Consider the following 22,468-nt stretch of genomic DNA (forward strand, 5'->3'; position numbering starts at 1 on the left):
TGAAAAATTACTGGGGTCTATTACAGTCTACGCCAACTTTTCGCCCCTATCCGAGCGCATAACTAGGTAAGTGAAAGAGACCTCACTATCTGTCTGCCAATATCGGGCCCAGCTCGTCGATAGAGGACCCATTCCTCAAGCTGGTCAAACTCAACCTAGACATTGCCCCCTCACTCAGGCGGGTAAGGTCACACCCCCTCCCAACCGACCATGACACAGTAGGAGACGTGGCCTATTAATATATGACCCTCATGCACTCATATGTATCCACTCGGTCTCGATGTTGGGGCGTCCTCTGGTACCAAGAGTTAACTTTAGTCCGATGCTAGTAACAGATTTTCAGTGTCCTATCTTTCCATCCACGATATGCCTGTGGAGGCTATGAATCTGATGTTGCTAGGGCGTATAGTAATCACAACACACAATGCGAGATGCATGAGTCATACAATCCAGTCATGCATCAATCCTGCGCATAACATGCGCTCATATGAGATAACCTCTGCCTATCATGTAGTCTCATAACAACCTACCCAATGATATATGCAACAGCCCTGGACGCACAACGATTTAAGCCCTCTACTTAGAACTTATGTCACTATTATAAAAAGACTTGGCGATATCAGGTCCCCCTGCCGAAGACCTCTAGAGGACTTGAAGAAGCCCGAAATCTCTCCATTGACAAGCACCAAGAACCAGGAGTTCGCTTAGCATTTTTCAACTAACGCGACCTACGAAGGACAGAAACCAAATCTCTGTAAAACCTGCTTAAGGAAAGACCAGTCTAGTCTATCATAGGCTTTTTCCATATCTAATTTTAACACAATATTACATCCTCACACCTTTCTGTTCATATCTCAAAAAACTCCTGAGATAGCTCAATGTTTTCCGTAATAGACCTTCCTTTGACAAAAGCCCCTTTTTCTGCCGAAATGAGAAGCGGCATGACCTGACTCAACCTGGCTGTAATAACTTTAGAGAAAATCTTGTACAGGCAGTTGCAGAGGCTGATTGGCCTAAAGTCTAGGAATCTCTTAGGCGGTGCCGATTTTAGGACTAAACATATCTGGGACGCAGAAACCGCTCTAAGAAGAGGGCCACCTTGAAACAGGAAGGTTGTTTCATCAAGCAGGTCTTTGCCCACAATGTCCCAACAAGCAGCAAGGAAGGAACCAAGGAACCCATCGGGACTAGCTGTGCCATCAGCTAGTATTGACAAAACGGCTTGTTGAACTTCAAAACTGGTCGGCAAAGCCATCAACATGACATTCTGGTCAGGAGAAATCTTAGACAGGATAACCTTGAGCAGGCCTTTAGTCACTAAACATGGCACTGCCTTGATCAAGCCTTCGAAGTGATCCACCGCTGCACGCTTAATGACAGCATTATCATCTAACGACTGGCCAAACTCCAGTACAATATTGTGGATAACTGATCTCCTTTATTTTTCCTTCACTGTTGCTGGGAAAAACTTGGTGTTTTTGTCACCTGTGTCCAGCTAGCTTACCCTCACTTTTTTCTTCCAAAATGTTTCCTCCAGCAACTGTAAACGGGCGAGATTCCTAGAGGCTTTGATATAACTTTCCTGCAGGTCACTATCCAGGCCTGCAGCATCCGTAGCGGCTTGCATAAGACACTTGCAGTTCTCTACTTCTTGCTCAGCTAGAGACAGCTATGAGAAAATATTTCCAAAGACATCTCTATTCCATACCTCCAGGGCCTATTTGACGATGTTCAACTTGGTCAACACGTTGTAAATAGGGTGATTGGAGCTAGCTGAATTCCATGTAATCTTAACCACCCGATTGAAGGATTGATGTCTAATCCGCATATTCTAGAATCTGAACGGCTTCACTGATGGGGTTGATAACTGGGGAGAAACCAATAATAGAGGAGCATGGTTCGAATTAATCCGGGGGAGATGGATGACTTGGAATCTCGAAAACATAGAAGACCAGGCCGCATTCATGAGAACCCTATCCAGCCTAGCCCATATGCAGGCCGCTCCGCCCTTGATTATTGCTCCAAGTGAACTGATTGCCTGAGAAGCCTACATCCTGCAAACCGGCACTGTTTATAGTTGCCACAAATTCTTCCAAGTTGGATCTGTCTACAACCCTTCTGCTTCTTCTTTCATTAGTTGCAATTGTTGCATTAAAGTCTCCACAACCCAGGGGCTGTGAAGGGTTGAAGAGATAGCTACCAGATCACTTCATAGAGATCTTCTTTGAAACTTGTCACAGCTCGCATATATGAAGGTAATCGTGATAGGCAGGGACAAATTCTACAAAGTAAACGCAATAGACAACGATTGGTTAAAAATATTAATAAAAGAGGGAGAAATCTGGGTTCTGAAATAGACCCAGATCTTCCTCCCAATGTTTGAGTTGGAGAAGGATTGGTGGAATCCCAGCGATAAACCAACCCCCACTCTTATCGTTAGAGAGCATAGGTTCGAGAATCGCCACAATCATGGGGGCAAATTTTTGGATGAGCCTCTTAGAGGACAACACAGAGCAGCGATTTCCAATGTTGCGCACATTCCAAATAAGGACTCTATCCATTAGTAACATAATCTGAATTTACCGCCCTTCTCTTCAACCTTCGAAGCCTAGATTCTCAATCCCCTCTTGTTATAACACCTTAGACCGTTTCATCAAAATAGATTTCCTGGCTCCCATAAGAGAAATCTGGGGTGGCTGCATGTAATGACCTTGGAAATTTTTGTGCTAATCTTTCCTTAGTAGTGTTTTTGGGATAATTAGCGCTATACTCGATTGCTTGTGAAATTCGCATCAATCACTTTAAATTGTATCTGCATGGCTCAAAACTTGTAGATTAGTTAGCGCTATGTTACTCTGAAATCTGGGATCCATCGCTAAATCCAGTTGTTCTGGGGAATTTTTGGAAGATCTGGATCAGACCTGGACCGTGCGTCGAAAGTCCGTTAGCGATGATCTTAGGCTGTTGCGTTCACTATGTTGGGCTTGACCATCACCTTGAAAATCAAGTCCAGATGATGTTCTGGGTCGATTTGATTGATTTCGGAGTGAAGAGTGTGAAAACGATTGGAATTTAATAAGCTTTTATGAAATCTAAGTCGTGTCGCTTGCGCGATGATTTTAAGCTATCTGACCGTTGGATTCTGACCCAATTTCACCCTCTGATCAGGGAAGGTGGCCCAGGCATATCCTTGTGCTTGTGGACCTGATCGAGATCCCGTGACCGTTGAATTGAGTGTGGTCCGCCACGGCTGATCTGAAGAGCCGGTCGGTTCGAAAACTCAGCCTGACCTAGATCCATGGTCAGTGAGCTTAAGTCCGACCTTTCGTGGTCTTAGGCCTACCAGAAGTGCTTCGTTGGATCGTAAGAGGCAGGTTTTGGTTATACTTTAAGTATACCTTGACCCTGGGGTTATTTTCATCAATAATAGGCCTATTTATAGTCCTTAAACCCTAGCCCTCTTTTCCATACGAATTTTCTCTAACCCTAGCTTGGAAAGAGAGTGGAAAAGAGAGAGATATTGAGAGATAAGTTGGTGAATCATCTTGGATTCTTCCTTGTTCTTCTGCATCTTTGAACCTTCACTTTGAATCGTTATTCTGACGGTTCTGAGTTCATCTTAGGGTAAGTTAACCTAACTCTAACCTGTGTTAGAGCTTAGATTAGTCTTGGTGTTGTTGTAACTCATTTCAATCCTTGTTTTAGGGTATTCTATCGCCGTTGACAAAGACAACTCGTCTAAATCAATTCGGTGTTCTTTCCTTACTTAAGGTGCGGACTTTAAGTGTATAGGTTATGGTTTTCAAGGATTTCAATGCCAGTTAGTGATTTATTCTTATTATGGATGAGATTCCACATCCCAAATATTGTGTTTACGTTGCTTTCCTGATATGCATGCGTTATATTGAGATTTGTGTATTCTATGTGTATGTATAAAGTACCGTATACGTATAAAATATGCACTTGTGTTTGCCATGATTATTTGTTGTGTATGTATGCTAGATGTATGTATGACAACTCCTTGGTAAAAGGAATTGTCCAAATGCTTGTTTTGCAACATACGTCATGTATGTTGTTCCATGTATTCTAAGTGTTTGTAGGAATGCATGAATGATCTAAAGTGTAACTTCTTACACTAATTGCGGGCATTGAGAAGTGATTCTCAACACTCCCTTTGATGTGCATGATTTCCTTTATGCAAGTTACATTCCTTGTCGTTTAATTTCAAGCATTACATATGCTTACATTTATGTTAAGTTGATATTCTTCAAGTGCTTATGTATCATGATTTGAGTTGTTGTTCCTTTACTGTTTTTCATTCAATGTGAACATCTGTAGTAGTGTAATGTGTTTGGGACTATGCATTAGTCCAGGAAATCGGTAATCGACCCTATGTTCGTGGTTGAGGTTGCTTTCGCCACGTAGGACGTATTAGACGAACCCGAGTCGTATTAGAGTTGGCGGTAGTGGTTTGGCCACGCGGAGTGTTTGCGCACTCTATGTCGTTCAACCAAACGTGCGCTCGTGCTAGTCCAGTTCATTAAGTAACCCGATTGTCCGATGTATGTTCACCATGTATGGACGCTACTGTTTGAATCTAGGATACCAAACTTACCAGTGAAATCCTATTAACCATGATACTTGATTCGCTAAGACTCATGAGCCGAACATGGTGGTATGGGACACCGTGGTCGAGCTGTCGACCTACGCTGGGGTGACAAGCCTCCCCGTAGTGACCAGTGAGCAACTAAACTCGTGAGCCGATTATGGTGGTATGGGACACTATATTCGTGCTGTCGGCCTACATTGATTGGTGACGAGCACTTTGTAGTGACCTCGAGCATACCTGGATACCGCAATGAGGTGACGAACCAAACTGTGGTAGTAAAGGTATGAAAGGCGTGCATTGATTGGTGATGAGCCCTTTCCTATGACCTCAAACATATGATCGTATGAGATGTCTAGGACTGACGACCCTAGAATGGATCACTGTTTGGATGGTGATATGAGGAAGGTATCTTAGCTTCCCAATCCTGCTATATGAAAATAGACTAATAACAACTTGGTAATCATATCCATGCACCGCATTTGCATGTGCTTTGTAGATGTGGTGCACTTTGAGGTGGTGTCATGCGTAACGTAAGATGAAGACGCTGAGGGTGTACACGTGAGGGCACGCATCATTTTACATACATCCCTGCATTAACAAGAGTACTTAGGATTTATTTAATTGTTCTGCTTTATCATTACTGCTTGATTGAACTGATAACATGTTAACCAGTGCCTTATTGTTCCACTGAGTTGATCACTCACTCCTACATTCTGGGGCGGTGTTAAACACCCACCAGACTCTGTCTTAGGTTCTGATGTTACAGATGTTGATGCGACTTCTGAGGCAGAGCGGGAGTTGGATGATGATGAGGCTGCTTTCTCTTATATACAGTTTTCAGACGGGTTCTAGCGAGCCTTGGTCTGATGCGTGGGACTCTGGGATTATCTTTTTGAGAATTTAAATGATGTAACTTGATACTTTAATTTTGATAAGTAACACTTTCATACGACCCGGTTTGTATATATACTTCAGGGATTTACACTTGTACACATATTTTTCTATAAGTCTTCGACTTGCTTTATTCACTTATCCCTGAATTATATCTATGTTTGGGCTTAATCTATTCCATGTTTTATGCACTAATACAGTCAACATACATCCATCATGAAATATGTTGCATAAGTGATGTTTTGGAACTCGGGAGCTGAGTTATGCTCGACCTCCAAATTTCAGGGCGTTACAAGTTAGTATCAGAGCATGATCTGGATTAAACCGGACCTGGGTTATGGTCACACACTGTACGTTATCACCACTTTAGTATAATTGGGTGCGGGTCTATCGTAGTTTTTGTGTTTGTGCCCCGTAGCTTCTATCGGCGAAAGTTTCCTGAAAACCTTCTCCGAGATCAAGTCTGCGCTCTCTCCTAATCACACACAGTGACCCGAAACCTTTTCTAGACCATCTATTAATGAGTTTAGATGGTTTATCATCTTGTTTTAACCCTTAAACCTTTAAGAAATCTTTATTTGAATCAGATTTCTGCCAGAATGGCCCGATAGGCGTCAAATCATGCAAGGGGCCAATCGGGGCATTTTCTGTGGGGCCCAAGGGGGGAACCACATATTTTTGACCTTGGGGGACCAGGAGGACCTCGCCAAAACGGCAAGGCATCGCTAGAAGGTCCAGAGACCGGCGATGCTATCGCCGGTTCGACGAGGGCTCGCTGATCAGCGAGCCAAGCAGGGCGGGCCGGTGTGGGCCGATGAATCCTAGGCCTTGTGTGGCCCACCCCTCCACGGTTTTCACCTTAAAACCCCTTCTTTCATCTATTTCCTTCACAAGCTCCCCTCCTAAGCTCTCCCTTTCTTGAAAACCTTCTCCAAATCCTTCCAAATCTCTCCCAAATCTTCTTCTTCTTCCATTTTTCGTGCAAACCCATCACCCCATCTCAAAACCCTCACCCCCATTGCTGATTTCCCTTTCTTTCCTTCTCATTTGAGCTCCTACATTCCCTTTTTGGCTCTTAGGTGTGTGGAAGCTTCTCCATCTTCCTATTTCTCTCTTTCTCTCATTTCTCATGGCCTTCTTTGAGATTGTGACGGCCATCTTTTTCATTTCTTCCCTTCTTTCTTTGATGGGGAAGAAGAGAGCGCCCGTGGTTGAAGCCGGGCCGAGCCGCCCAACCCATGCACGAAGGCCGAGAGGTGCCGCCGCAAGCACGTCCACCACTCGTGAATTCCAGACGAAGCGGGACCTTGATCCTCGAGCTCCCGTTAGTAGAATTTTTTTGGCGGAGTTGTCGCATGGAGTCTATGAAGGCCGTAGAGTCTTTTTTAAGGCTCATGTTGATCCGTGGCTCTTTGGTGAGTTTATGTTGTTGGAGCGCCTAGAAGGGGTTGGTTGGGGTCCCTTGTTTGAAGGTGAGTATCGCACGAATGCTAGCACTGTTCGAGCCTTTTATGCCAATATTCTTGATCCTTCGCTGGAGCCTCTACAGTTCAAGATTCCTTGTGGTAACGGTCGTGTGGGTATTGTTGATGTTGCTTTGATATCTCGCCTCCTGAAAGTACCACTTGGTGAAGTACATGCCAGTGAGAAGAATGTGAACAGTGTGTGTGAGAGGGATCATCGCACCCGATCCTTGTGTGTTCGTCTGGTTGAATGGCAGCCGAATAGGAGTCTTCTGGCTACCTACATGACAGACGACTTCCATTTGCTTCACCACATATTTACGTTCAATGTATACCCAAGGTGGAGCAATCGCAGCGAGTGTACGCACCTGATGGTGGATTTCCTATATCAGGTGGGGTAGGAAGCAAAGTTATGTGTGCCGACGTACGTCCTGCGTCAGATTATTCTCATCGCTCATTCGAGTAGGAGGACCGAGTCGCTTCCATTTGGCCACCTCATTTGCAAGCTTGCACATGAGTTTGGCTTTAGGCTTGGAGCTGAGAAGTCGGTTCCCGTTCGTCATATTGATCTGAGGACTCTTAAGCTGATGGAGATCGGTTCTGGTCGGCATGCCTCAGAGAGTGAGGCTGAGTTTGAGAGCGGTGATGAAGAGAGTTATGCTGAAGGTGGTGCGGAGATTGAGGAAGAAGCAGAGCAGGACAAAGAAGGAGATGAGGCACAGGATTCGAGTGATAGCTCTCCTCCTGTGGCGCCAGAGCAGAGCGCAGAGCAGACTGCCAGAGATGCCCGTCTTACACGGCTTGAAGAAGGGCAGGCTGTTTTACACCAGGATATTGTTAATCTTCGAGGCCTTGTTAAACATAAGTTTAAGAAGGTGACTCGAACTCTGAAGTCTATCCTGTGTTGCTTGCAGAATAAGGGTGCTCCGCCTTCATCTCCTAATTCCGATGAGTAACTGTCGTCGTGGCCGTCTTTTATTTTGTTTGTTGTTTTTCTTCTGTATGTAGCCGTTGTTGGCTTTGTAGTTGGAGTAGTTGGTGTTGTTGTAGTTGTTGTTTGTAGTTGCTGTGGTTGTTTGAAGTGTAGATGTTGTTGTTTTCATGCTTTCCTAGTCGTGATTCATGTATTGCTGCACTATTTGTATTGCGACGATTTTGATTAATGGAATGCATGTTGTTTGCCTTTGGAGTTGTGTTGTGTTGCTGTGTGGATGGATTATGTGACATAGAATCTGACAGGTTGCATCTTCTGTTGAATGTAAGGATGCCTCCTAAGGGTTCGAAGTCTTCGGCCCGTCTCTCTTTGATTAAGTCGCTTGCTGGGGTTCCTCCCTTGAGAGATAGCCAGTCAGATCCGCAGGCAGGTCCATCTCGTGCTGGTGTTGGGTCGACACCTATGGCTTCCCCAGTCACACCCTCGGTTCCTGAGCCGAGCCGTGCACTTTCGTCTGCTTCGCCGTCTGATAGGTTTGAGCAGATGATGCTGTTGATGCAGCAGCAGCAGATTCAGCAGCAGCAGCACCACCAGCAGCAGCAGCAGGAGTTCCTCTCTTCCATGGCTGGCATCTTTGCTCAGTCAGTGGGGGCGACTCCACCTGTTTCACCTATGCCTCCATCTGGGAGCGCCAGTGCCAGCGGCACTTTCGAGCGATTCCAGCGCTTGCGACCTCCTACTTTTGTGGGTTCTCATAGACCCGAGGAGGCCGAGTATTGGATCGACTGCATCTCTAAGATGCTGAGACCGCTGCACTGCTCTGAGGTCGAGCAGGTTGAGCTTGTCACCTTCATGTTTGAGAAGGAGGCCAGTCTGTGGTGGGACAGTGTTCTTTGCACTGTCGAGGAGGATTTTGTGTGGTCGTGGCAGGCGTTTGAGGCGCGCTTCCACGAGAAGTATTTCCCGGTTACGTACCGACATGAGAAGGAGAGTGAGTTCCTTCGCCTCCGCCAGGGAGGGTTGTCGGCGACAGAGTATGAGAACCGGTTTACTGAGTTGGGGCGGTATGTTCCTTTGATCCTGGGTGATCAGCCGATGAGGATGTGGCGTTTCTCTGAGGGATTGAGACCTGAGATCCGATCGAAGATTTGTTGTGCTAGCATTTCTTCGTATGCGGAGCTAGTGAGCATGTCCTTGAGAGCAGAGCAGGACGGGGATAGAGCGTCCCACATGCGAGCACCGATGGTTCCTAGGCCGCGATCGAATTTTCATGGTGCACCTTTCCTCGGCAAGAGGCCGCGAGCAGATTCTCCTCCGAGGCATTCAGCGCCGCCCGCTTAGGAGATGAGAGCTGATCTTCGATGTTCATATTGTGGGAAGATAGGGCATTTGGACCGTTTCTGCTTCTCCCGTATGCGAGCCAGTGGTTTTACTCCACCGCAGAGGATTAGTCGTCCGATGCCTCAGGTGATCTCTCCTCCACCTATTCGATCAACGCCAGCTCATCCATCCTTCAGACCTGCAGTTCCTAGCTTCAGGTCACCTCAGCGGCCCATGGTTCCTCCGCCGAATCGTCAGCAGCAAGCTCGAGCTCATGCGCTTTCAGCTGAAGTGCCTATGTCTGACTTAGTGCCGAGGTCCTTCGAGGTGAAAGCGCACATTGAAGGTATTCCCGTTTCTATGTTGGTGGATACGGGGTCCACTACTTCTCTTATATCTTATGCGGCAGTTAGGCATTTGGGTTTGAAATCTGTTCCTATGCAAGGAGTGACGCTTACTACCGCTACGGGGATTTTCTCTGCTTTGGGCAAGCGTTGTTTGGATTGTTTGGTCGATCTTGGAAGTGGATCGATCCGTGTTGATTTGTTAGTTGCACCGCTTTATCACTACGATGTTATTATGGGTATGGATTGGCTCACGAGGATGCGAGCTGAGATTGATTGTGAAGCTAGATTAGTGACGATCCATGGACTTGAGGGCGAGACTATTACTTTCCCAGTTCAGGTCAGTTACCCTCTTCGTATTTATTATTATTCTTCTCTGTTGGAGAGTTCGGCTGAATCGGCATTAGTTAGTACGCCGGTAGTTCAGGAATTTAAAGATGTGTTTAAGTTGATTCCTAGACTACCACCTCAGCGTGAGATTGATTTTGCTATCGATCTTATGCTTGGTTCGGCGCCCATTTCTTTACCCACCTATTGTATGCCTCCGAGTGAAATGGAAGAGTTGAGGAAGCAGATGGATGGTTTGCTGGACTTGGGTTTTATTCGGCCTAGTGTGTCTCCTTGGGGAGCACCTGTCTTGTTTGTGAAGAAGAAGGATGGTTCCTTGCAATTGTGTATTGATTATCTCAGGTTGAATTTGGTAACTGTAAAGAATAAGTACCCTTTGCCCAGGATTGATGATCTGTTTGATCAGTTGAAGGGAGCACGGTACTTTTCGAAGGTTGATCTGCAGTCAGGGTATCATCAGTTGTGCGTCAAGGATGGGGACGTGCAGAAGACCGCTTTCAAGACTAGCTTCGGTCATTATGAGTTCCTTGTGATGTCGTTCGGTCTGACGAACGCACCAGCCGTGTTTATGGATCTGATGAATAGGGTGTTTCGGCCATTCTTGTTCCGATTCGTCATTGTTTTTATCGATGACATTTTGATATATTCGGCGAGTCGGGCAGAACACGAGGAGCACTTAAGAGCGGTATTGGATACTCTTAGGAAGAATCAGCTTTTTGCACAGTTCAAGAAGTGTGATTTCTGGAAAAAGGAAGTCAAGTTCTTGGGACATGTGGTGTCCAAGGAAGGAATAGCCGTCGATCTTGCCAAGGTAGCTGCAGTGCAGGACTGGAAGCAGCCTGGTTCAGTTACTGAGGTAAGGAGTTTTCTCGGGTCTTGCAGGACTTCTCGAAGATTGCCAGACCGCTGTCACAGCTGACACGGAAAGATTTGAAGTTTGCTTGGAGTGAGTAGGCGGAGTTAGCTTTTCAGGAGCTGAAGGACAAGTTGACGTTCGCCCCTGTGCTAGTATTGCCAGAGCAAGGGGTTAAGTATGTTATATATACTAACGCCTCTCGCGTTGGCCTGGGTTGTGTCCTTATGCAGAAGGACAGGGTGATTGCTTATGCTTCACGTCAGTTGAGGAAACACGAAGAGAATTACCCTACGCACGACCTGGAGTTAGCAGCTGTCATCTTCACATTAAAGCTTTGGAGACATTACCTCTATGGTGAGGAGTTCGAGCTCTTTTGCTACCACAAGAGCCTTAAGTATATTTTCACGCAGCGTGATTTGCATATGAGGCAACGCCGATGGATGAAAACATTGAAGGACTTCAAGTTTGATATTTCTTACCATCCGGGCAAGGCGAACCTTGTGGCAGATGTGTTGAGTCGTAAGAAGGCTATAGAGTTTGCGGCTCCGCTGATGATAGCAGAGTGGGATATGTTGGAATTCGTGCGCGATTTTGAGCAGAAGCTTACGGTGGTTGAGCCGTATGAGGTTATCGCACACATTCGTGTACAGCCCCTTATCGATGAGAGGATCGTTGCAGCTCAGGCAAATGATGAGCTTTTGGTGAAGCGGGTTGGTACAGATGAGAACTCCAACTGGAGTGTTAGTTCTGATGGGGGCCTATGTTTTCGTGGCCAGTTATGTGTTCCTGACATCCCTGACTTGAGACGGGAGGTTCTCGAGTTAGCCCATAGTTCTAAACTTGCGATGCATCCAGGTAGCACGAAGATGTATCAGGATATGAGGAGAAGTTATTGGTGGGACAATATGAAGGTCCAGATTACTGAATTTGTTTCTCGTTGTCTCACGTGCCAACAGGTCAAGGCAGAGCATCGCCGACCTCCTGGGTTGTTACAGCCCATGCCCATAGCTGAATGGAAGTGGGATTTCATCTCTATGGATTTTATTTCTGGGTTGCCGAGGATGAAGAAGGGATATGACTCTATCTGGGTGATCGTCGACCGCTTAACGAAGTCGGCACATTTCTTACCGATCAGAGTCACTTACTCTGCAGACGAGTTGGCTAGGTTGTATATCAAGGAGATAGTGCGTCTGTATGGAGTTCCCTTGGAGATTGTGTCTGATAGAGACACGCGTTTTACATCTATCTTCTGGACTCGTATCCAGGAAGCGATGGGTGTGAAACTGAAGTTCAGCACCGCGTTTCATCCGCAAACAGATGGGCAAACGGAGCGCGTGAATCAAGTCCTGAAAGATATGTTGCAAGCTTGTGTTTTGGATTTCAAGGACAGTTGGGATGATTGTCTTCAGTATGTAGAGTTCGCGTATAATAATAGTTTTCAGGCGAGTATCGGCATGGCTCCCTATGAGGCGTTGTATGGTCGCCCGTGCAGAGCACCACATTGCTGGGCAGAAATTGGTGAGCGTAGTTTGCTTGGCCCGGAGTTGGTGCAGGTGACTTCAAAGAAGGTTGACATCATTCGACGTCGACTTCTGACAGCGCAGAGCAGGCAGAAGAGTTATGCTGATACGAGGCGTCGACCGCTTGAGTTTGAGGTTGGAGACCATGTTTTTCTGAAGGTCTCTCCTATGAAGGGAGTTCTGCGGTTCGGTAAGAAGGGAAAGCTGACGCCGAGATTTATTGGTCCATTTCAAGTTCTGGATCGAGTGGGAGCGATAGCATACCGCCTTGCTTTGCCCACACCTCTTGCGGGTGTGCATAACGTATTTCATGTTTCTATGCTGAAGAAGTACGTTCCTAATCCTTCGCATATTATCAGTTGGGAGCAAGTGCAGTTGAGTGAGGATGCCACTTATGTACTACGACCGACGCGTATTCTCGACAGGAAGGAGCAGGTATTGCGTAGCAAGGTTATCCCTCTTGTGAAGGCGCTATGGACACATGATGGTGTGGAAGAGGCTACTTGGGAATCTGAAGCTGAGGTCAAGAAGACCTACCCTCTGATCCTTGAGGAATTTATGAAGGTATGAATTTCAAGGACGAAATTTTCTTTAAGGGGGGTAGATTGTAACGACCTTGGAAATTTTTGTGCTAATCTTTCCTTAGTAGTGTTTTTGGGGTAATTAGCGCTATACTCGATTGCTTGTGAAATTCGCATCAATCACTTTAAATTGTATCTGCATGGCTCAAAACTTGTAGATTAGTTAGCGCTACGTTACTCTGAAATCTGGGATCCATCGCTAAATCCAGTTGTTCTGGGGAATTTTTGGAAGATCTGGATCGGACCTGGACCGCGCGTCGAAAGTCCGTTAGCGATGATCTTAGGCTGTTGCGGTCACTATGTTGGGCTTGACCATCACCTTGAAAATCAAGTCCAGATGATGTTCTAGGTCGATTTGATTGAGTTCGGAGTGAAGAGTGTGAAAACGGTTGGAATTTAATAAGCTTTTATGAAATCTGAGTCGTGTCGCTTGCGCGATGATTTTAAGCTATCTGACCGTTGGATTCTGACCCAATTTCACCCTCTGATCAGGGAAGGTGGCCCAGGCATATCCTTATGCTTGTGGACCTGATCGAGATCCCGTGACCGTTGAATTGAGTGTGGTTCACCACAGCTGATCTGAAGAGCCGGTTGGTTCGAAAACTCAGCCTGACCTAGATCCATGGTCAGTGAGCTTAAGTCCGACCTTTCGTGGTCTTAGGCCCACCAGAAGTGCTTCGTTGGATCGTAAGAGGCAGGTTTTGGTTATACTTTAAGTATACCTTGACCCTGGGGTTATTTTCATCAATAATAGGCCTATTTATAGTCCTTAAACCCTAGCCCTCTTTTCCATACGAATTTTCTCTAACCCTAGCTTGGAAAGAGAGTGGAAAAGAGAGAGATAGTGAGAGATAAGTTGGTGAATCATCTTGGATTCTTCCTTGTTCTTCTGCATCTTTGAACCTTCACTTTGAATCGTTATTCTGACGGTTCTGAGTTCATCTTGGGGTAAGTTAACCTAACCCTAACCTGTGTTAGAGCTTAGATTAGTCTTGGTGTTGTTGTAACTCATTTCTATCCTTGTTTTAGGGTATTCTATCGCCGTTGACGAAGACAACTCGTCTAAATCAATTCGGTGTTCTTTCCTTACTTAAGGTACGGACTTTAAGTGTATAGGTTATGGTTTTCAAGGCTTTCAATGCCAGTTAGTGATTTATTCTTGTTATGGATGAGATTTCACATGTCAAATGTTGTGTTTACGTTGCTTTCCTGATATGCATGCGTTATATTGAGATTTGTGTATTCTATGTACATGTATAAAGTACCGTATACGTATAAAATACGCACTTGTGTTTGCCATGATTATTTGTCGTGTATGTATGCTAGATGTATGTATGACAACTCCTTAGTAAAAGGAATTGTCTAAATGCTTGTTTTGCAACATACGTCATGTATGTTGTTCCATGTATTCTAAGTGTTTGTAGGAATGCATGAATGATCTAAAGTGTAACTTCTTACACTAATTGCGGGCGTTGAGAAGTGATTCTCAACACTCCCTTTGATGTGCATGATTTCCTTTATGCAAGTTACATTCCTTGTCGTTTAATTTCAAGCATTACATATGCTTACATTTATGTTAAGTTGATATTCTTCAAGTGCTTATGTATCATGATTTGAGTTGTTGTTCCTTTACTGTTTTTCATTCAATGTGAACATCTGTAGTAGTGTAATATGTTTGGGACTATGCATTAGTCCAGGAAATCGGTAATCGACCCTATGTTCATGGTTGAGGTTGCTTTCTCCACTTAGGACGTATTAGACGAACCCGAGTCGTATTAGAGTTGGCGGCAGTGGTTTGGCCATGCGGAGTGTTTGCGCACTCTATGTCGTTCAACCCAACGTGCGCTCGTGCTAGTCGAGTTCGTCAAGTAACCCGATTGTCCGATGTATGTTCACCATGTATGGACGCTACTGTTTAAATCTAGGATACCAAACTTACCAGTGAAATCCTATTAACCATGGTACTTGATCCGCTAAGACTCATAAGCCGGACATGGTGGTATGGGACACCTTGGTCGAGCTGTCGGCCTACGCTGGGGTGACGACCCTCCCCGTAGTGACCAGTGAGCAACTAAACTCGTGAGCTGATTATGGTGGTATGGGACACTATATTCGTGCTGTCGGCCTACATTAATTGGTGATGAGCACTTTGTAGTGACCTCGAGTATACCTGGATACCGCAATGAGGTGACGAGCCGAACTGTGGTATTAAAGGTATGAAAGGCGTGCATTGATTGGTGACGAGCCCTTTGCTACGACCTCAAACATATGATCGTATGAGATGTCTAGGACTGACGACCCTAGAATGGATCACTGTTTGGATGGTGATATGAGGAAGGTATCTTAGCTTCCCAATCCTGCTGTATGAAAATGGACTAATAACAACTTGGTAATCATATCCATGCACCGCATTTGCATGTGCTTTGTAAATATGGCGCACTTTGAGGTGATGTCATGCGTAAGGTAAGATGAAGACGTTGAGGGTGTACGCGTGAGGGCACGCATCATTTTGCATACATCCCTGCATTAACAAGAGTACTTAGGATTTATTTAATTGTTCTGCTTTATCATTACTGCTTGATTGAACTGATAATATGTCAACCAGTGCCTTATTGTTCTACTGAGTTGATCACTCACTCCCACGTTCTGGGGCGGTGTTAAACACCTACCAGACTCTGTCTTAGGTTCTGATGTTGCAGATGTTGATGCGACTTCTGAGGCAGAGCGGGAGTTGGATGATGATGAGGCTGCTTTCTCTTATATGCAGTTTTCAGACGGGTTCTAGCGAGCCTTGGTCTGATGCGCGGGACTCTGGGATTATCTTTTTGGGAATTTAAATGATGTAACTTGATACTTTAATTTTGATAAGTAACACTTTCATACGACCCGGTTTGTATATGTACTTCAGGGATTTACACTTGTACACATATTTTTCTATAAGTCTTTTACTTGCTTTATTCATTTATCCCTGAATTATATCTGTGTTTGGGCTTAATCTATTCCATGTTTTATGCACTAATACAGTCAACATATATCCATCATGAAATATGTTGCATAAGTGATGTTTTGGAACTCGGGAGCTGAGTTATGCTCGACCCCCGAATTTCAGGGCGTTACACTGCATCTCTGTTTTGGGACTATTATGGCCTGAGTTCTCTTCAGTAGATCCATGATTGGTCTTCTACTGGCCTGAGGACTCATTACTAGCACCTAGCATCTACTGAGGAACAACTGAAGTACAAGAAATTACTGAGGACCTTGGCCTAGAATCAACTGGGACTTCTTGAGTGAGGACTGTTTCCTGCCTCTCCAGCCTGGCCGCCGGAGAAAAGAAAGGGGACAAATCTATTACAAATTCTATTTTATAAGAGATTGGGTTGGGAGTCTGAAATGGGCCAGTGTGATCACACTCTTCACTAACCTCTTCTCTGGATACTTCCCTGAATTCTTCTCTAGTAACCCCGTAGAAAATGTCATCTATTGCTGGCACTTCCACTATAGAAACGTCCGCCAGAACATTCGGAATTTGGCCTATTAGGGCAGCATCCTTTGGTGGAGGTGCAGGCGATCTGTCTTAGAAACGCCCTTAATGCGACCCTTCTCACTTGTGACTATAGGAGAGCTTTCAGCTGATCTTGAGCGGAAATAAACAACAGTCGACCAACATTCCGTAGCAGATCACCATCAACTTACAGCGGCATTAGAACCTAAGGAGCTATGTTGGTCGTCCTCTCTATCTGGGGAATCTCTTGAATCCTGTCCAGTGATCTGACCGCTCTAATAGGGGAGTACCTAACCAACTGACTCATTGACTGGTCTAAGGCATTTTGTAACTCTAGGTCGCTGACTGGTCTTAGAGGGAAATCTAAAACTACATTTCCTGCTTAGGATATGGGGTTAGTATGGATAGTAATCATGTTCCTATGGGCTATTCCTTCGATAAAGGCATTTTGTCGAATAAGGGGGAGGCACCCTTGGGAGACCACTGGTGTTGCCCTCTGAGACTGAGAGGGGATTAACCTTCTATCCAGCATTAGGCCTATGACTTGGCCTGACTTCTCACCCCTAAGATTCAGGCATGACTGCTACTCTAGAGGGCCATTAAATGATCTTTCCACCTACTCTTTTGTTCTACCCGGAACCTGGTTCATCGGCGAATGCGTTGGCTAGCACCCTATGGATTCCATCGGTTCCATCATCACATATACCGGGAATTCATCTTCTAGCACCATTAGACTTAGAACACGACTGAGGTCCACCCCTGGACGCAACATCACCTTGATGCGAGCGAAGACCTAGAAAATCCCGAGCCTAGCATTGACATCCACTTGGAGGACCCTTCCAAAATAATTCCCCAAATCTATAATCACTGCTTCCAACTAGGCGTGTGCTGGAATCCCGAATAATCTAATCCAGATTCCTTCCTCTCCTGTAACCATATTCTTAGCCCATGGGGAGATCGATTCTATGCCCATTTGGGCTTGGAGGGCAGCGTCATTCTGGAACTTGATGTACTCCGATTTAGTCTTGAATATCAATAGGAAACTTCACGGAGACAACCTGGAGATCTCTATTGTGGTAGCTGCAAAACTCGTAGCCCTAATTGCATCGATTAATTTCAGAATTGATGTGTATGGCAAGGCCACCTTACATACTAATCCCAGCTGAAGTTCCTGAAGTTTTTGCCTCACCACCCTTGGATTCGTCACTAAAGAGGAATGGTTGGGAAGTTCACCCTTGCTGTCCCTCCTGAGGTTATCAGCGGCTACTGCTGCCGCGTACGAGAGACTCCACATTCCTGTATCGAAGGAGTATTGATTGCGATCATTAGCAGGAAATACCCCAGACCATTGGGAGCCCTGATTTGCATTAGCCGCAGCCTTTTTCCTTTGTTTTGCCCAACTAACATTAATGATTCTGCCATCCACCCATCTCTCGTTGAGAATGTCAATCGCGTTTATGGCATCTTGCTCATAAGCGAACCACACAAACGCATATCCCCAAGATTCCTTGTGCCTGGGTGGGTGGGGATGTACACATCGAGGATTCGTCCGTACCTGTTAAAAATGCTCCAAAGATCTTTGCTAGTAGTGTCGAATGAGATGTTCCCGATGAACACGCTGAAATCGAACTTAGGTGGGCGAACAGCCCGGGTTCTCTGGGAGGAAACCCTTCTCTTCGATCCCCTTCTCTACGATGAAGAAGCTCGCTCTGGAGGACTGAGAGAGGGACTTCAAGATTCTCTCTCCTTGTTCCTACGGAGAGGGGATCTCCCCCTCATGGGGCCCTTTCACCCCTCACGCCCTAGCTTCTCTTGAGCCCTAGCTTCTCTATCATATTTGTATTAGCCTGATACCATATGTGATAATGCCAGAGCATGTTGAGTGATCCCCACGGTCTAGATTCGAGTCTAATAATCTATAAACAAACCTCACAAATTTGGGCCTAATGGTTCGACAATAGATTCAAAAGAACTGATCCACCATGACTGGTGCACAGTCGTCTTTGATATTAGCTGTTGAAATTATAATTTGCGGAATTGAATGACCGTACAGTGCATCAGAGATGGAGATAAAAAAACCTTAATTAAAATTCACACCTGATTAAGACACCATCGTTGTAGGCTTGATGCCGCAGTCTTTCGCACTTTATACCTTTTAGAGAAGCATCGAGATGGGAATATAAGCTTCAGTCATGTGTAGGCTTGAGAACCTAACACCGCTTTCATAGTTTAGAGGTTTGAGGAGTTTGAAACCCATCGAAACTCTTCTCTCTTAAGCTTTATACGAATTTAATAATCCTAGTTTAACTAGATCACCATGCTTGTAACACAGTTGTAGCACACCACCCCTTACACGATTTCAGATGAATCCCAACCTTATGGGGTCTAATGGTACAGCAAATAACACTATCTTACCGTTATGAAAATCCAGACCGTTGACGCATACGACCTACCTTATAAAATTCTTACAACTTGACCGCTCCCTCCCCTCCATTAGCACGTTGTTAAAAAGAATACAAACATAGTTTAACAACAAGGGAGAGGGTGCCATCTACGAGAAAGTACGCATGTGAAGATCCGTGTTTCCACGAGGTGGGCCACTGTTTAGACTTCAGGCCAGAAGATCTAAAGTGTGGCCCACCTGATGGCCACAATATTGTACAAAAAAACAATGGCTAGGAAAAAGACATTTTAGGCATCTAAATCTTTCGCATAATGTGGCCCACTTGAAGGGATAAACTGTCTAATTTTGTAGCCAGAAGATCTAAAAGTGTGGCCCACCTGATGGAAAGCGCATGCCATATTGGCAAGTTTGGTAGCGTGTGAATGAGCAAGGCTCCACATGCGTGTGGTCTGAGCGGAAACGGATTGGCTACTCCCCCTGACACCAGCCCCCGAGCTGGTGGTCGGTGCTCTGTGGACCCCACCATGATGTATGTGTTTCATCCATTCCGTTCATCCATTTTTAAATATCATTTTATGTTTTTACTCCAAAAATGGAAGGGTATAACTCTCAAGTGGATCACACCACAGGAAAACAATAGTGATTGGATATCCATCATTTAAATCCTCCTAAGGCTCGATGTACTGCTTATTTGACATCCAATCCGTTGGTTAGGTCATAAATATCCAGATGAAGGGAGAAAACAAATATCAACTTGATCCAATACTTTTATGGGCCCCAAAAAGTTTTTAACGGTCGAAGTTCATTCAACACCGTTTTCTGTAATGTGGTCCACTTGAGACTGGTATATATCTCATTTTTTTTATATTACCATAAATTTATCTAGAAAAATAGATGGACGGAATGGATGAAACATATACATCATGGTGGGCCCACAAGCACCGACCACCAGCTCCGGGGCTGGTGTCAGGGGCAGTAGCCAATCCGTTTCCGGTCTGAGCAAACCTTCTAAAAAGTCTTAACGACTTTCAGTCTAATATCATAAACGACGGGCGTCTTTGAACAGTATACACGCCCTTTCTGTTCTGACAAGAGGGGTCCGTGTTTTCCTAATCTAGACCATTGGTCTATTATTTCTAAGGTATAGCATAAAAGTAACTCGATAAGACAATCTTAGCCGTTCCATTGGTCACGTACATAGATGGACATTTAAGAGTAGAAATACAACAAAAATTCCCATCCAACTAAAAAAAACCCAATTTGGTGGCTGACATCTTCTAATCTGGGGTATTTTTGGCTCATGGTCCTTCGACAATGGGCCACAATAAATAAATGGTCTTGATTAACAAATAATGGCCCAAAGAACTTGTAAACCATCAAGATGGCCATTCAGAAGTTAGTAATACCAGATGGCATTTGCATTCCACCCGCCCCTAACTTGCAAACGTTAGATGCAGTCTCGTCATGTGTACACACTACACATGTTCGCACATGTCCAAGCGGTGCATCAGGGAACTCGAAATCGGTAGTGGCACCGCACCTTGATACCGGACGGTGCTGGAAAAACCCTATGTGCCCCCACGACGATGTCACTACAAGAAAAAGGGGCTATAGCCTCAGTTGCTGTGGCTAAATAGGTTAAAAACGGAGGCTAAAGCCTTTAGCCTCAGTTTTGCCTCGGTTATCCAAACCGGGGTTGAAACCTCGGTGGCTAAAGGCTTTAGCCTCAATTTTAGCAACTGAGGCTAAATTGATTTTTATAGCCTCGGTTCTTCAAGTGAGGCTAAAAACCTTTTTAGCTTCAATTTTCTCAAAATGAGGCCAAATCAAAATTTTAGCCTCCATTCTTTTCAACTGAGACTAAATCCAAATTTTAACATCAATTGCCTCCAACCGAAGCTAAATCTATTTTTAACCTCGGTTTTCAACAACCGAGGCTAAAGCCTTTAGCCACGGGAGTTGTAATATCAGTTTAGGTAACTAAGGCAAAACTAAGACTAAAGATAGATTTAGCCTTTGTTGACATCAACTGAGGCTAAAATTAATTTCTAACATCATTTATCAATAATCGAGCCTAAATCATTTATTTTAACCCATTCATAAACCTATGCATATTCAGTGGCAATTGATCAAATGGCTTGCATTTTTGTTCTCATAAGGTAACAACTCATGGAGAAAAACATGAGAATCACACCGACTTTTCAAATTGAAATTTTAGTTTCTATTTGGAATAGAAATCTGGGAAAAAAAAAAAAACAAGAATTCAACAACTGAAGCTTTAATCAACCGTCATCACTGGATTCTAATTCAGATTGCTAGATCTTGACTGCAGCAACTGAAGCCTCTGGTCCATCTCCGAGAAATCAGCCAACATGATAGAGCTGTAGTTGGGAGAGATCTGGTGCGTCATCGGCAGTGGAAGCTTTCCTCTGCCAACGGCCATAATCACAGGATCGATGAATTCAACATCAACATAGCTGCTATTTCCAGCAACTTGTTGTTGCAGATTCAAATTAGCTAACTACCAAGGAACGATACTGTGCAGCTGAACCTGCCACAAGAAGGAATATAAGTATCCACAACAATCAGAAAAAAGATCTTACAAGCAAGAAAATAAAAAAGGAAAATAAAAAATAGATGGTAGCAAAACCGTAAGAATTTGAGCCAGTAGATCAATGGTAGACAGGGTGCATTTCAACATTGAGGTCTCAGATTTGAACCTTGCTTACCTGCCAATCAACAAAAACAAAAGAAAGAAAAAAGATTTTTAAAAAATAACTTGAAACTGCCAATGAAATATCGGCATGTATTCAACAATTAATTATCAAACTTATAGATATTATGTTTCAAGTTTGAAGTCACATTAGGCCTGGAACCTCTGGTTGAGCCACACCTCTGATTTCATTGCCATCCAAAGATAGAGAAGCATACTATGAAAACAGAACCTGTTGATGCAGTTATCTTTGTTTTCTGCAAGTGATGCTTGTACGAACTCAAGCCCAGGGATAAAGCTTCCTTTTATCTTGGCAATATGTCAACTTCATAATTTTGAGCAGGAATGCCTGCATGAACTGAATTTTTTATGTCATCATTCATACTGTCAGTTATCTTTTCTTCGGATATTTTCTGCATCCAAGGGAGATGGTGCTTCTCAAACAAGAGAATATCAAAGCAGATAACATAGTACATGAAGTGCAATAAATGCAAATGTCAGCTGATACTAGAAGTATAACTAATAAAACCACCAGAGCACATGGAAAAAAGGATCATGGCATCCAGCCAAGACATGGCCTGGTTGTCACGACTCAGCCAAGTTGACTCAGTGTCAAAGGTCACCAATATGAATCGCCTTTGTAACCAGCAACTTGTATGTAAGATGGTTGAGATTATGTGATGGGGGAGAAGTTTGCCAATCCTAATCCCAAATGAAAAACCCCAATTCCAATCCCAATCCCAAAAGAAATACCCTAATTCCAATCCAAATCCCAATCACAAACGAAAAACCAAATTCCAATCCTAAAAGGAAAAACCCTGATTCCAATCCCAAATTGAAAACACTAAGTCCAATCCCCACTACAAGCATATAAACAAGATGAAGAAAAAAAAATTACCTTCCAGGGTAGAAACCCTATTTGTTAGATGCTAAGGTATAGTTGGATCTCCGTTACGATGCGGCTGATGCGCCGCTGGGTTGCG

General features: G+C 44.5%; 1 protein-coding gene across 1 annotated transcript; it reads right to left on the bottom strand.

The window, feature by feature from the left end:
- Window positions 1–847: 847 nt before the first annotated feature.
- LOC131249710 (uncharacterized) lies at window positions 848–16,343 on the bottom strand. Its single transcript, XM_058250485.1, has 4 exons — window positions 16,288–16,343; window positions 16,117–16,180; window positions 1,505–1,669; window positions 848–1,396 (listed from the first exon to the last, which is right to left on the bottom strand). The coding sequence occupies exons 1-4, from the start codon at window positions 16,341–16,343 to the stop codon at window positions 848–850; spliced, it is 834 nt and encodes a 277-aa protein (XP_058106468.1).
- Between the last annotated feature and the right edge of the window lie 6,125 nt (window positions 16,344–22,468).

This window comes from Magnolia sinica, chromosome 6 (genome assembly GCF_029962835.1).
Source record: "Magnolia sinica isolate HGM2019 chromosome 6, MsV1, whole genome shotgun sequence".
In the NCBI taxonomy this organism is placed as follows: Eukaryota; Viridiplantae; Streptophyta; class Magnoliopsida; order Magnoliales; family Magnoliaceae; genus Magnolia; species Magnolia sinica.